The sequence below is a fragment of the Zingiber officinale genome, chromosome 8A (genome assembly GCF_018446385.1).
Source record: "Zingiber officinale cultivar Zhangliang chromosome 8A, Zo_v1.1, whole genome shotgun sequence".
Classification (NCBI taxonomy): Eukaryota; Viridiplantae; Streptophyta; class Magnoliopsida; order Zingiberales; family Zingiberaceae; genus Zingiber; species Zingiber officinale.
The window spans coordinates 126,401,933-126,414,691 of NC_056000.1; the positions used below are offsets into that span (position 1 = coordinate 126,401,933).

Here is a 12,759-nt window from a genome sequence, read left to right on the forward strand (position 1 = left end):
CTTCTTAAGCTCATCCTCCACAAGCGCCAAACTGTTGTACACCGCCACACTCTCCACCCAGTACTACATCCGAACGGGAGAATGTTAGTGACAAATGGGGTAAATCGTGAATAGATACAGAAAAAACTTACCTCGGTGGCCATTTGCATATGGCTGTTGCCGAGCAGCCCAGGAGGCATCATTGCAACCCGCGCCCTGGCATCCTCCCAAACCTTGGCGAGCGGCCCGTGGATGGTTATCTGATGTTCCGAAACCTGGGGCCAGTCGGCTTCCGATAGGTACTCCTCCATTGGGAGATGCAGGATTGCCTTTATTGATCGTCGACCGCTCGGGGCAGACGGAGCGGACGCCGAAGGACAGGAGGACTGGCCGGTCGGAGCAGAGGGGATGCCAGATCGTAAAATCCTCCTGCGAACCGGAGGTAAAGCCGCGATCGGCTGGGCTGCAATAGGGCCCGATGGCAGATCGACCAACGACGGGGTCCGATTGGAAGAAATGGCTTCTACTGTTTCTAGAGCTGCTGGAGAGGGAGTGCCTCCTCGCTCAGAATCCCGCATGGCTAAAGTAGCGGAGCGGGAGGGTGTGTCCGTTCGGTGTCTCTTGCGCCGAGAGAGGGGCACTTCGCCGGAAGACCTCGAACCTTCAGTGGGGGCGACGGGTTGCAATTCGGAGATCGGGCGCGGGTCAGCCGCCTCTCCTACGCTGGGCGTCCATTCGGCGATTCCCACGCCCCCAGCCTGTGCTCCCCTGCTCTCCCCAAGGGTTCCCTCCTGAGAGCCGACCAACGCCAAGTCGAGCCTCTCCATCTCCTTCACCACGGCTGCCTCGATCTCAGCAACTTTTAGCTTCATTATACTGGTCGCTCGTGCTCTCATCATGGTGGCAGCTGCAAGAGAAAAAAAAAAGAAAATCAGTTAGACCCAAAGGAAAGAAGCCAAAGAAATTTCTTACCTAAGCCGCTCGGGAGACCCGTTCGGATCGGACTCAGCCCGAACATGAACATCACGCCCTCCGGCAGCAGCTTATGGATATTGATCTTCAAGCCGGCCAGCATGTTAGCAGCATGGAGGTACTCCGACCGGGTCTTGTACCTCTTCAAGTCCGGTGGAGGTGGAAGTCTGACCTGCCATTGAGTGTGAGTGTGGCCGCTCGGGGAGCCTCAGGAAGAAGAAGTACTCCTTCCAGTGTTTGTTGGAGGTAGACATGTTATCAAAAAAGACAAGCCCGATCCGAGACTGAAAGAGGTAGGTACCCAGCTCGGACTGCTTGGGATAATAGAAGAAATGGAAGGTCTGAGGAGTTAGCGGAATGTCGTGCACTCGGAAGAGTACGACCACGCCGCACAAAAGGTGAAAAGAGTTGGGGACAAGCTCGGCGAGCGGGACGCGAAAGTAATTACATACTTCAGTTATAAATGCATGGATGGAAAACTAGAGACTGACCACGAATTAGTCTCGGAAGAAACATAGTGTCGGTCGGCGGGTCATTGGGCCAATCGGATGGGGTGGCCAAGATAATTTCGTGGTCAGACGGAATGTCAAAGGTATTAATAAGGCTTGCCGCGTTGCCCGCATCAAATTTGGTCTCCATGGTGGTATACCAGAGATCAGGGGCGGGATCGACCGGCTGAGAGGAATTCGCCATGATCGGAAAATGAAAAAGCAGAAGGTTTGACGGAAAAGACAACCGGAGAACACTAAATGGGTACTGGGAAAACCACAAACGGACGAGAAGGATTGCGAAAGATCGAAAACTGGAAAGGAGAAGCTTACGGGAGAAGGGAGTGCAGCCGCCGACAGAGAAAGCCGAGAATCGCCAGAGCAGTGGACGCGAGCAGAATCGCCGGAGCACACGAAGAAGACAACAGCGATGGAACAAAAGCTGCCACTGAGGCTTTATAAAGATCGGGCTCGGCCAAGCGGAGCCGTTCGATTTAGGTCACGGGAATCAACGAGCACATCCAATTGTTGAATTCAAACCGCCAAACGTCACATCAGCAGCTGTCACCTCAGACGTGCGGCGACTGTGGCGGTGACACGTGGTGTGCTCCTACAAGACAGCATTTAATGAGCGACATTATTAGGCGTGGGCGCATGCTCTGCCTTAATGAGGGTGATTTGCATGAATTTCGAGAAGATTCGGGTGACGTCAGGTTTGACCGCGCAACTCACGCCCATCCAAAGACACCGAAGGAAAAAGAAACTCCCAAGTGCAAATCTCCAAGTTGTCGAGCGGCTTAGAATGTCAGCTCTACATAGTCCGACCGGGACTCAACCAACACACTGGTCGATCGGCCAATCAGTCACCAGACTACTTGTCCAGTCAGTCAGACTTTCAGCCTCCTTCGACAAGACTTGAGGGAGAGGCACGTGATCAGGCTGTAAGAAAGGGCTCCCACTCCGAGGAAGGTCAAGGACACGTGGAAGGTCAAAGTCAAGGTGGTCAACGCCCTGGGAGTTCGTCCGAGCGGGCGACTCACCTCCCCGATCGGACCGGTGAGTGCCTAACTTGGCACGATGACAACTCAGACAAATACCGAGCTTCCGACGCTCAGAAGGCTCAGGCATGGAGTGAGGACGGCCGAGCGGTCGTCCTGCTCGGCCGAACAGCGAACACAACCCCGACTAAGCAGGCATGGCTCCTTCGCTCGACAAGACGGAGCTGAGACAGCGGACAATTGGTCGAGCGGACGCTCCGCTCGACCCTGCCACGATATCATCCGGACGACAGGCTGGACGAGCGGCTCTCTCGCTCGGCCTAGTAACAGACAAAAGGAGCAGTTGAGAATATCTTTCTAAGAACAAGTGTCGCCGACAGACGACATGGCTAACGGCATGGTAAGACAGAGAATCATACGATAAAAGTTTCTACTATCACATTAGGGATATGCTCGGACTGTTAAGGTATAGCGTCAGACACGCTTTTTTGATACATCCTTTCCATGTATGTTTCGAGAAACATACACACCTTGGTAAGCGTGCACATGCCTCCCGAGAGCCCTATATAAGGACCCCCCCGGGCTTCGACGAAAGTATACTCACTATTAGTATTGCTACAGTTATGCTGCTGCTCTCGTTTCTTTTCTACTTCCTTTCTTCGCCGGAGAGCTGACTTGAGTGTCAGAGGATTATCGCCGGGGAACCCCTCCCCGGCTCAGCATTGTTATTGCAGGTCCACATCAGCAGGAGATCCACGCCCTCAGGAATCTTCACATAGTCAACAGGAACGCCATATCTCAGCGTCCATCTCGGACAGAATCAGATACTATGAGTAATAAAAATCTAGAGTTCTTAATAAGCACGTACTTTGAATTTGTATGGATAAAAAAAATTTAATTGAGGAACCAGAAAAGAGCGTGAAAAAATATTACTAGCCAAGGAGGAAAACATCGATTAGAGAATCAACAAGATGAGAGAATCATCAATGAGAGAGGAGAAAACGGGATGATGACAGTTAAGATTTTTAAGAGATTGCAAAAAAGAAAGAGTTGATTATGTCTTATAAATAAGGCATATAATTAAATGGATTAATGTTGTCTAATTGACAATTACAAAATGCCATGAAAAAAATAATTGGGTCTTAGAAAATAAGGTAGATAGAATTTCATATAAAATTGGGAATGCAATTAATGCTAGGATCGAAGCAGCATGGACCTATTAATGCTCACCAATTATAGATTTTGTGAAAATAATAGCAGCTTTTCAAAAATTTTGTAAAATAATAGACCCAATTTTATTAAAGCCCTAGGTACAGGCCTTAATGATCTATCACAAGCCAGGTCTGTCCTTCACCTCGTCGACGACGTCCAAGCCTCGTCAGCTTCTGCAGTACCATCGGCGTCGGCAGCCTCATCAGCTTCTGCAGTACAAGCGGCGGCAGCACATTCCAGGCGGTCAGGACTTGGATATGCATTTTATCATCAACACAACACCATTTCAGTGAGTACTGAACAAATGAAACACCAGAGTTCAATTCAGAAAACTGAAATGACACAAACCTCGTGTGAACTTTTCATGATATTTTAAGTAGGTATGCATGTATCATGTATGTGTATGACTGTACACATTTAGTTTACTTCCGTGATGCGTCAAAGGCTACATTAACCGTGTGAGATGGATTTCATGGAGAAGTGTCTCAAGGGTTGGCTACAAATACCGCAGAGAAGAGCTTTTTCAGCAGACAGAAAATAAAATATAGCAGCAGCAGCGTTGCGAATTTCTTGGAGGCCAACACCCTCAAGTTGATCCTCATCTTATGTGATCTCAAGAACTTCACTACTACATTACCAAACAGACTGAACAACGAACCGACGAGCTCCAACAACATGGTTATTGCTTCCTTTGGTCCCTCCAAGTTACGCACTTCATTGCTACTTAAATGCACAATGGTTGGGCTGGTTGTGCTGGTCAAGTTGCCCTCATCGACATGGTTAAGACCAAGAAGCTCGTTCAACCAATTAGAGAATCTGATCAACAGGTTTGCTAACCATGCCACTTCAGTGTCAGAGATTGGCCGCCGCATCCAATCGCCTTTATATTTTAAATTGGACCAGGAACGTTCTCCGACACCTGGGTGCTTGGGAGTGAATAACTCATTTCGTGCATGATGGATATCATGAGTCTGAGAGGTCGTAAGTGTAAGCGAGGCAGATTTCCTAGCTGAGATGCCGAAAAGAACAAACATCTTTGATCTAATTGCATCCAAAGCCTGCATGTTACTGGATACGTCCCCAGAAGACATTTGGATCTCATGTTCAGCCCGTAGCATGAATAACTGAAGAGACAATAATGATAGTCATCAGACAAATTGTTTTTGACAGGACCAAAATAACAGAAAAGGAACAAAATTCCAAATACAATAAAATATACCTGAAGTAGGTTATGTGCTCCATCTTCACTGTCACTGAAAAGTTTCAATTCATGGTTCCAGTTCTCATGTAAGAAAGATCCATCTGCTTCAGTCTCATAAAGGCCATCCTCCCAATCCTTAACAAAAACCAACATGTACATTCAATTTTCGTATGACAACAAAGGTGGAATAAGAATAAAGTTAAGAGTTAAAACTAGAAGACCACTATAAACTGCTGGGCGAAGTCAAAATATAGTGACAATCAAATTTTTTACTATCAGCGTCCCTTGGTAATTGAAATATTTCTGTAACAAAGAATTCCACATCTCAACGTTCTGTTGATCATAAATTTATTTACCAAGCTTCTTTCTAGTTGAACCAAAATCAGTGTGAACATTTACAACAAAGCTCAAAGAATCATGTCAAGACACCAATAACCAAAAATTGGTGAGCAAATTTTACAACCAAGCTTAAAGATTCATGCAAAGATAAAAGGCTAGAAATAACTGAAAACAGAATGGGAATTTAAAATACAGATGTCATTTAAATGGCCTTTATTGTTGCTATTATTTCTGAAATGCAGTTCATGTGATATTTCATCCTCCATGACAAGAAACAACTCAGGAAGGATAAAATGTTACCTGCAATTGTTCATGGATGGATGATACATATTTCTGCATGTCATTAGAAGAATATACAGCAGCACCGACTGGTTTGGAATGGTAAGCAACACTAACTTTCTGAAGAAGGTCCAGCAGTTGTTTGGATGCAGTCATAATGTCTAATACCTGTCAATGCAGTGACTATTAATAAAAATAAAATTGAGTAAGACTACTTTAGCCAGAGAATTGCAGTATCACGGAAAATTAAGAAGAAAAGGCAGAAAACTAACCTAAGACGTGTAATTAAAAGTTTTGAATCCATCATAGTAAAAAAGATCAATATGCCCATGCTAACTCAAGTTATCCATATTATAACATTAGCTGTTATTTACACATCCATTTGCCAAATCAGTGTTGTTAATATGATTAATTCCACAAGAGGCACTGAAGCTATATTTTCCTGGTTCACAGTTACCATATTTGCTACATTTGCACCAATATACATATGAATTTGAAAAAAAAAACTAAGGGGGCGTTTGGTTTGCGTTTTCCACGCTGTTTTCTATTTTCATTTTCTGAGAAAATGGAAAACGCGTTTGGTTTGCGTTTTCCACGTTCATTTTTAAGAAAATAAGAGAGCGTTTTCTAAGAAAACGAAAAACGCGGAAAAGTCATTTTCTAAAAAACGAAAAACGTGCGTTTTTCAAAAAATGAAAATGAAAATGGGGCAAACCAAACGCACCCTAATTTTGATTATTGTTTCTTGCATCAGATAAGACAATATGTGAATCGTTGAAGTACTTGGTTTTCCTTTTATGCATGTAGAAAGATTGTCTTGGGAACACGAACACTTTTCATGAAGTAAGCGTTCAGTGTTTGATATATGAGGTACTAGCATGCAAAAATTGTAGGTCCAGTAAAAGCATGACTTTCAGATTCTTCTTCTCGAGAAATCTATATGTAATTTACTTTATTCAATAAGTGCAATATTTTAGAAGTGCTCAGGCCTAGTTACCCAGATAAAAACATGTACGAGATTCCGCCAGATAAATAAAATTTATACTGGTCAACCTTTTCAATAGGCTTCAAGATAAACAAGATAAGTTGACTCAATACATTAGTAAAAATGTTTTTCTTCCATACTCTTAGCATTACGAAAAAGCAAGAATTCAGTGCATCACCAATCAGCAAAAAAAATTTTGGTACACGAATGCCTATATAACAACAACAATCAAGCCTTAACTAAGTCTTTTTTTAATCTTCCTCTTCCTCCATACATTCCTTTTTTTGGTACACAAATGCATATAAATCTACTAAATACATGTTGCTATTCAAGATATCTAGCATATAGGAGATAAATGGCATTCCAGTGTAGGTACTAAATAGAACATTAATTTTTTTTTAAAAAAAACATATGATAAAATTAAATACAGAAAAAGGCAGAAAGCAACAATAGGATAACATAAGACTTCTTTATGTTAATTTTGTTTACTTGGATGGATGAAGTGTTGAAGGGGAAACAGTAAGAGACATGAGAAGCATCTAATACTGTGCTAACTCTTGTTCTTTTCCTTTCATAGAGCGGATAGTAATGTCTCTCCCAAATACATCTTAATGTCTATCATTGTTGGGTCACAGAATCACACCAAAACTACTCTCTCTAACAGATAAACATCAAACAAATAGCAATCCTAATAAATATGATATTCTCAACTATAAATACAAAATGAAATATGTATGCAAATAATTCCAAGCACCAACCATATAGATGTTAACAAGAAGCAGACAGAGAATTGAAATTGTATACATTAAGAAATTTGGGGTTTTCAGAGTAATTCAGACCTTCAGCACCATCTGGATAACTGAATCTGGATTTGTATGGAGAAACTTGTGGGCAAACCCAAGAAAGTGAACAACCAATGAACTGTAGAACAGATAATTTGATAAAACATAACTTTCAAAACCTGGTGAATAGTGTAATTCCATACAGTTCGCATCCTTGCCACTGGTTTTTTTGTCCATGTTTTCTTTGCCTTTATTTTCTAAATCCTTTCTTTCTCCAAATTCAAATTCAGAAAAATCATCTGGACTAATCTTCCATGGCTCAAGATATGCCATCCACAAATAGAACACTTGTGAAGCATTTTTTATGAAAGACCCAATTGGAAAAAAAAAAGAAAACTCCTCAGTATAAACCTATATAAAGGTCTCTGTATCATTTCATTCCAAGAAACAACAGAATTCTTGCAATAAAGCATCATATTGTTTGAGTTAACAACATTCTGCGATCTCTTTAGGATAGGACTTTCACCAGATGCACTGTTCTCGTTCCCTCCACCAGCATCAGTTGGATTGTAGTTCAAATACTTCACAATCAACTTCAACGCATCTCCTAGTGCAGGGGTAGGAGGAGTTCCCCTTAGCAGTGCCCTGAATGGAAAGGTCAAACCAAAAGAGCGGCAGAACTTCAATCGGAGGGGTGAAAAATCATTATCAAGCATCCAAAAGTGGACAAAAGTATCAACCATAAATTCAGCCTGCAGTAAAGTGGTGTCATCATGGCTAAAAGAATAGTGAAGTAGAGAACTGCGATAGGGCTGGCTGGAATCTGGCTGATCTTTTGGCACGAAGGCTCTAAGATACGCATAGAGAAGCTGGAGATACAAATTACCACCCGACTTCTGGCAAGGTCTCCTAGTAGCACCAGATAGAACGGAAAGCGACGAGGTCCAATTCTCCAACCTGAACGTCCGGCTCTTCTGAATCACATCGGGGCTAGAGTTCTCACTGTTACCTCTACAAACAGGGTAGTAGGCAAACCAAAATAAATAATACTCAAAAGCATTGAGCTCAATATGGTACGGAGAACCATGGACTGGGCCCTCCTTAACTCTACCACTGAGAAGTGGGCATAGATCACAGATTTCGGAGCACGGTCGATCGGTCTGAAGGACAAACCGAATCCACTCCGGCAACCGCTCGAGGGGGAACACGTACCGGACAAGTTTTTGTTGGTCAATCGAGGAGATGGAGGAGAACAACACGCCGTCGGGAGAGAGAAGTGAGAAGAGGTGTCTAGAGAGAGTAAGATCGGCCGCAGCCTGGTCGATCCAGGCAGTGGAAGCAGGGCGGGTGGGTTGGGCGGCAGCAACGGAGGAAGGTGGAGGGACGTCGTCGAAGCCGAAGAGGCGGCAGATGAGGGAGGGGAAGGCAATGGAGAAGAAGGCACGACTCTGGTCGGAGGCGTGGCGGCGAAGGAAGGCATTCACGGCGGAGCAGGCGGCGTCGATCTGGGGCGGGGCGGAGGCGGAGAGGATGGAAGCGGCGATGTCCTGCGCCCTGTTCTGGGAGTCCATGGGAGGGAGCGGGTGCGGTGTTCCTCTCTAGGGTTTTGAAGGGGAGGGGAATGGTAAGTTGGTAACATTTAAATGGTGGAAGAGGTGCGTTGCTCTCATCTCGAGAACGAACTAGAAGATGAGAGAGAGAAAGATGACCTGGCAGGAAACAACTATGGAGACCCGCTTCCACGTGGCATCTGATCAATTAAGTTCAACAACATGGGCTGGACCGGGCTGGTCGATAATGGGCCCGTATTTCTGGATTCTATTGTTATAAGTGACATTCTTCTCATATATCAACTTTATTAAATTTAAAAAATTATTTTTTACTATAATTACATTAACTATTTTAAAATTTATCTTTTTACTACACTATATTAACTATTATAAAAATTTTATTGTCTTTATTTTTTATTATATTCTTTTCTCTTTTATTTTTTTATTATTTTCTCTCTCTCTTATATAACATCTATTCTTCATTACCCAATTCATTCTCTTTAATTTTTCTCTCTCTCATTAAATGATATTTTAATATTTTGAAAATAGATTTTATTTTTTAAATTTAAAAAAATATTATTCATCATGAAATCTAAATTTAGAAAATGAATAGAATATTTTTTTTTATGTAAAATATAAATTTTACAATAAATTCTATGTTTAAAGAAGTTGATATAAATACTCTAAATAAGTGTTATGTTGTTTTTTTCCTAATCTTATAGAGCCCTAGTAGGCCATTAAGATGCTCAATGAAACAATATTTTGTTTGTTGTGATTTTTTACACATTGAGATGCTAAATGAAACAATTGTTGCTTGCCTATTTTTGTTTAAAAACAGTCATCGAGCCAGCCATGAGCAAAGTCAAGATCATACAGGTAATTCTGTAATTGAACAGTCAAGATCATGCGAAGTAAAATCACTTTATAGGAATTGTTCATCATCTCACAAACAATAGATCCCTTACTGACTTAAATACTTGAACTTATCAAACTAGAAATAAATTCTTCTTCCATAATATTTATGATGTTCATATAATGGGCCATATATTTTTGCTGAACCATCTTTAGATTTGTGTTTATCCACTACCTTTGAGTAGGCAGGGTAAAGTCTCCTTCCACAAGGTTAGCTTGGATTGCTTCGTTATCATCATTCAATACCAACGACAGTTCTTGCGCAAGCTATCGACTGCCTGCAGCCTTGGCTCAATATTCCTCCAACCGCAGACTGCCATATCGACCATCCTAAACACAATGCAATAGCAGTGACTACAAGAACTGCATCAACCCAAGCACAGCAAACGAACCTCAGGATGGGATGGCTACAAATGTATAAGGCCAACATCAGATGCCTGCACACAAACAAATAGAAGTTTATATGAAATTATAACATGCTATCTGTATCACATATATTGGACATGAACGTGTGCACAAAAGAAGCAAGCTGCTAATGAAAAATTCTGGGCAATCTCTTGGAAATGCAATGCTCCTGCCATAACGTGATACTGAGTATTTTTGCAAGCACTAAGCCTAAAGATGTACGTGAATGCATCACGAGGAGGAGACTACCCCTCAGCATCAACCATAGGATGCAAACACTTGCAGTACTGTAGGTGATCGTACTACCTCCCACACAAAAAGAACCATCACTGATTCACTGTGTGAATGGCTAACTAGTCACCATACAACCCTTGAGCGATCAAGGATCCATGTTCATCCCTTGAAAAATAAATGAAAACAAGCATATTAAGAGAAGTTTTTAGGACAAAAGTCAAAAGCTGCACCCAATATTAATTTTTTATCAAAAATACGCTCCACTCTCTTTAAAATAACAAAGTCCAATTAGAGGTATTGGGAGAGAGATTCTAATTTTCAAGAGTGACCAAAGCAAGGAATGAAATATCATGTCATGCCACCCGAAAAGAACAATTTTTTCCATTCCGGCATGGAACCGACTCAACACACACGACAATTTCGTGTGCATCATTATGTGTGTCACAGGCGCACAACAAAAGGACAACGGACCTTCTATCATCATATAAAGACTTACCTGAAAGTATCAGCAAAGACAATCGACAAAAAATTAGCTCAGTAGGCCACTAGTGAGAGATTAGTAGTAGTGGCGATGTAGTGAATGCCAATCAAGAAAAAATCGCACCGGATTGAAGCTGGAAAAGGAATGGCAAAATCACATGGAAAAGTAGGATTTTATAAAAAAAAATAATATAATTAAAACAATTATATTATATTATATAATTTATAATTAATCAATATATAAATTATAATAATATATTATATAAATTAATAATTAATTAATATAATTATAATATATAATTTTATATTTTACTAAAAATATAAAAAAATTAAAATTTTATAAAATTATTTAAAATAATTTTAAAATTTTTTAAAAAATTAAAATTTTATAAATAATTCTAAAAAAATTTAGTTGTTAAAAAAATTTAAAAATTACATATAAATTTTCCAAATAAATTTGATTTTAAAATGCAATATAAGTTATACATATATAACTATAATATTAATATATATTATTTAAAATATTCAAAAACTATAATTATATAAATATATATTATATAAATTAATAAAAAATTTATATAATTATTATATATAAATTAGAATTTTTATGTTAATTTAATCTTATTTCTTTCTATTTTTAACTTCTTACTTCGTAATTTAATCTATAATTTAATCTATCTTTATGCCTAAGAAATATTTAAGATTACTTAACAGGTCAAGTAACATAAAATTAATTTATAATTTATTCCAGCCTAAGACCGAAAATTAGGCATAGATCGAGATTTTAAACTTTGCCTAAAAATCCTAGCTCAGATTTCTTAGATCTTCCTCTCTAATTAGGGCTTTTTTTTTGTTGTAACAAGACCTATGAGCCTCACCAATGAGCTTAAATCTAGGCGCTTCAGAAAATTACCCTTTGTTTTTCTTTTTCTACCATTAAGTCTCACCTGTTTAAGAGCAACAAGAACCTTATACCTTATTGCCTGACGTCTTCAGAACTTACAAGACTGCTTACAAAGGGATAATACTAATTTTTTCTGACTTCTTTTTCTCTTGCTTCCTAATATATGTGCCGTATCACGATTTCAAACTCAATTAATTTACCAAACCTTCTTCGACACTAATGTAGTATAGAAATGATGTAAGATAGAATGTTAATCTTAAGATAGTGTTATTTGTGATTTTGGATTTTGGCCATAGAAATAGGGGGTTTCTATTTTTGGGAACTAAACCTAATAATTGAAAAGTAAAGCAAGTGATGGAAACCTATTCTAACCTAATTGACATGGAACGATGCCTAATCTAACCTACTTGCTAAGTAAGAAACATTCCATTGAACACTAGGTGGTCATGAAGCAATTGAACTCTAATGTGTGCAATTTAAACATGGGAGATCATCAATTTAATACAAGCATTCATCAATCATACATGCAAATTAACACAAGAAAATAAATCCAAGTGGAGATGAGACTTCTCCCTCAATCAGAATGATGCGGATGGAGCTTCGGGTGTGGTGCTTTCTGAAGTCAAGTTACTCCTCTTCTAACCAAAGAGGAGGAGTTGGGCCGAAGTTGTGAAAGTGGTTGTTGTCTGGTAGTGTCGAAGATGAGCTCTCCTTCTCTTCTAAGGGATGGCCGCAGATGATAAAGACTAGTGGAAGAGAGCAAACTCTCCTCTTCTAACTCGAAGAGAAGTATGAAGCTCTGAAGGTGGACGACGACTGCCCGGAGACGATGGAGATGTTGCCCTCTCCTCGTCTAACCTAAAGAGGAGAGCGGGCTATGGGGGACTGCCAGAGGAGATGAGCTCCTCCACCAGGAGTTACTGACGGAGAAGATGGAGCAACCTTTGGTTCCTTCTCATCTAACCCAAAGAGAAGTGGTCAACTGTGAGGATGGTGGTTAGATCTCCCTCTTCTAACCCGAAGAGGAAGATGATTGGCT

The 12,759-nt window shown here is 40.6% G+C and overlaps 2 protein-coding genes across 3 annotated transcripts; both read right to left on the bottom strand.

Moving 5' to 3' along the window:
• Positions 1-3,648: 3,648 nt before the first annotated feature.
• LOC122010169 lies at positions 3,649-7,574 on the bottom strand. Of its 2 annotated transcripts, XR_006119799.1 has the most exons (5): positions 7,293-7,574; positions 5,490-5,636; positions 4,869-4,985; positions 3,998-4,773; positions 3,649-3,899 (listed from the first exon to the last, which is right to left on the bottom strand). XR_006119799.1 is itself a non-coding variant. In XM_042566608.1 (4 exons), exons 1-4 carry the CDS (start codon positions 7,566-7,568, stop codon positions 4,135-4,137), a joined length of 1,179 nt encoding a protein of 392 aa, XP_042422542.1. In that variant the 5' UTR covers positions 7,569-7,574; the 3' UTR covers positions 3,649-4,134. The 2 variants fall into 2 exon arrangements, 1 of the variants encoding a protein (XP_042422542.1); XM_042566608.1 differs by having other exon boundaries at positions 3,649-4,773.
• A 23-nt stretch (positions 7,575-7,597) lies between these two features.
• LOC122011228 lies at positions 7,598-8,806 on the bottom strand. The gene has a single exon (XM_042567626.1). The coding sequence runs from the start codon at positions 8,804-8,806 to the stop codon at positions 7,598-7,600; it is 1,209 nt and encodes a 402-aa protein (XP_042423560.1).
• Positions 8,807-12,759: the final 3,953 nt, after the last annotated feature.